The 2,744-nt window shown below is 44.6% G+C and overlaps 1 protein-coding gene across 1 annotated transcript; it reads left to right on the top strand.

Annotated features, from left to right (window-relative positions):
* The first annotated feature begins 684 nt into the window (after positions 1-684).
* On the top strand, positions 685-2,124 carry LOC125987974 (galactose-specific lectin nattectin-like). The gene is made up of 7 exons (XM_068649732.1): positions 685-782; positions 878-940; positions 1,031-1,058; positions 1,181-1,266; positions 1,383-1,514; positions 1,623-1,725; positions 1,880-2,124. The coding sequence occupies exons 2-7, from the start codon at positions 878-880 to the stop codon at positions 1,951-1,953; spliced, it is 486 nt and encodes a 161-aa protein (XP_068505833.1). The 5' UTR covers positions 685-782; the 3' UTR covers positions 1,954-2,124.
* Positions 2,125-2,744: the final 620 nt, after the last annotated feature.

The raw sequence follows: 2,744 nt of genomic DNA, 5'->3' as shown, positions 1-2,744 counted from the left end.
AAATATGATTATTTACTTATAAATGAGAAAATAGTCATGGTGTGAATGGAGCTGGGCGACCAAATGCAGCTTGGACCAGGGTTTATTGAAGGAACTCAAAAGAACAGACTACAAGAAGCTCGACTAGGGACGAGAATAACTGAACAGAAAGACAAAAGACCAGCGCTTGAGTTGATGTCCGCAAGATCTTAGCAGAGGCTCCCCACGAACCAGCTCAGTGGCCGAGTAGTAGAGTGTCCACCCTGAGACTGGAAGGTTGTGGGTTCAAACCCCGGCCGGCCGGGTCATACCAAAGACTATAAAAATGGGACCCATTACCTCCCTGCTTGGCACTCAGCATTAAGGGTTGGAATTGGGGTGTTAGATCACCAAATGATTCCCGAGCGCGGCACCGCTGCTGCTCACTGCTCCCCTCTCCCCCAGGGGATGGATTAAAATCACGTGGGGATGGGTTCAATGCAGAGGACAAATTTCACCACACCCAGATGTGTGTGTGACGATGATCATTGGGACTTTGACCTTGACTTTGACGTTGTTCCAGCAAGGCGGCAGATCAGTGCAACCCTAGATGTCACCTTTGCCTTCAGATCTCATCTGGAATGATGTTAGCAGAACTAACCTGACAGGCTTAGCAGTCATATGACAAGGAGATGTTCTTAAAAGGTGTGGTAGAAAGTTAATGGCAAAACAATTTGGGACATTCCAAGACTGTCATCAAACGTACCTACATAAGCAGCGGCCAGACTCGTCGACAGTATCAAGCAGCACTCGCTAGCATCAAGGTAAGGATGCCATTGTACGATCAGGCTTTTCAAATGAAATTTGACCTGACTTCATTTTGACAAATATCATGTGTTTTTTTGTGTCAACGTTGCAGATGGCATTCACTCTTGGCTCATTGTTCCTCCTTTGCGGGATCAGCGGACTGCTGACTGGAGCGGTGAGTCCAAATCGTACCTACTGACTTCCATCCAAGTACAGCTGTACTATTGCGTTGGCCATTTTAAAAATATCTTCGTCTTCTCGACAGTGGTCCGCCAAAATTGTTCCTGTGAAAGGTTGGTAGCTCGGCCTCAAAGAGGCTTTAGCAAATACCTTTGCGCCGTCAGCCATTGACACCAAGTTGAATTGATTTCTTTTTTTTTTTGTTCTCCCCAAAAAATGAACAATTGTGCTGCAGGCAATAGCTGTCCAAAAGGCTGGACTCAGTTGGACTGTTTCTGTTACATCTATGAACCTGAGACCAGAACTTTTGCAGATGCCGAGGTATGGAAGGAAGACTGTGGTTGACAGCAAACTTTGCGCCGAGTCGAAATATCTTGTCAGATGGACCCGAAAAGTGAAATTCCCCATTCTACTTTGTTTTTTTTGTTCCCCGTCAGAGCGTCTGCAACATTCTTGGTGGGAATTTGGTCTCCATTCACAATGAGCTGGAAAATGCGCTGGTTCTTGAACTGATTCGGGCGGGCGGTGATGCCGGCGAAGCTTGGATAGGTTACACTGATGCAATTTCGGTAAAATATTCAAATATCTGTTTCACTTGTGTTCCATAGAGATTTGCCACAAACAAAAGCATCATCCAATGTGAGTCCTTTCAAAGGAAATTTGATTTGGTCTTCTAGGAAGGCGATTTCATGTGGATTGATGGCTCAGATGTGGACTTCACCAATTTTGATGGAGGAGCGCCCAGTGGCGCCGGTGACTGTGTAGCGATGGTAACAAGTGGTAAGTGACAACAACATTTGAGATTTCCTAAGAAGAATTGAATGTAGGATTGTAGGAAGGTTGTAAGTAACAATAACATTTGAGGTTTGCTCAGAAGAATTGAACGAAGTCATACTTACACGTGGTTTTTTGTTTTGTTTTTGTTTTTTTACAGATGGAGAGTGGGAAGATGGACCTTGCCCAATAGAGCTCTCGTACGTTTGCATCAGGGAGGCGTCCCGTCACTAAATGTCTTGGCCCCCAATATCGCACTATGCATGAGTTCAATGACTCAGCTTTAGTGTCGCCTTGATATTTTTGGGGTTCCTTTCAACTTTTCTTCTCATCTTCTTTCATTTCATGCTCATTTGGTGTTGTGGGGACAAATATTCAATGAATAAAGAACTGTCAGCATCCAAAGATGTGTTTACGTCTTCTTTTTCCAACTTGGTAACTGAGAAATCACCACGTGCTCGCAGGCAAGCACATATTGTATTTACCTTTGACTTTTCCCATACAGCGCATGCGTATGCATTAAAATTCATTGGCCTTTCACTCACGTCTCAATGTGTCTTTCAAAAGAAAAGGCAATCGCAGATAGGCCAGCCTGCATGTTTTGTTCATGGAAAAAAAGCATTGTGGAATTGAAATATGTTTGGGGGGGGGGGGGGGGGGGGTTCTCGCTGTGCAGGGGCATATACTAAGCTGGTATATTTACAAACAGGCGCAGCTTGGTCGAGTCCAAAAGGCGCATTTGGCGCCATTGCGGGTGGGAACACAGCCGACCGACCCGTCAATTAAAGAATGAGGCACTGCCCTTGATATGGCCGAAGAAATAACTTTGTTGAGTGCAAAGAACAGTCCGCTCCAAAAGTATTGGAACAGCAAGTTAAAAAGGTTTGGTTTTGTTGTAAACTGAAGCCGTTTTGGGGTTTCGGATCAAAAGACGGATGTCAAATAGAAGTTTGCGATTCCAGCTTCTATGTATGTAGCGGTGTGAAAGAAGAACTTTTTAAAAAATATATACGTATGACAGAGTC

The sequence above is a fragment of the Syngnathus scovelli genome, chromosome 2 (genome assembly GCF_024217435.2).
Source record: "Syngnathus scovelli strain Florida chromosome 2, RoL_Ssco_1.2, whole genome shotgun sequence".
Lineage (NCBI taxonomy): Eukaryota > Metazoa > Chordata > Actinopteri > Syngnathiformes > Syngnathidae > Syngnathus > Syngnathus scovelli.
The sequence above is the reverse complement of the archived record's forward strand: the minus strand, read 5'-3'. Positions and strand labels throughout refer to the sequence as shown.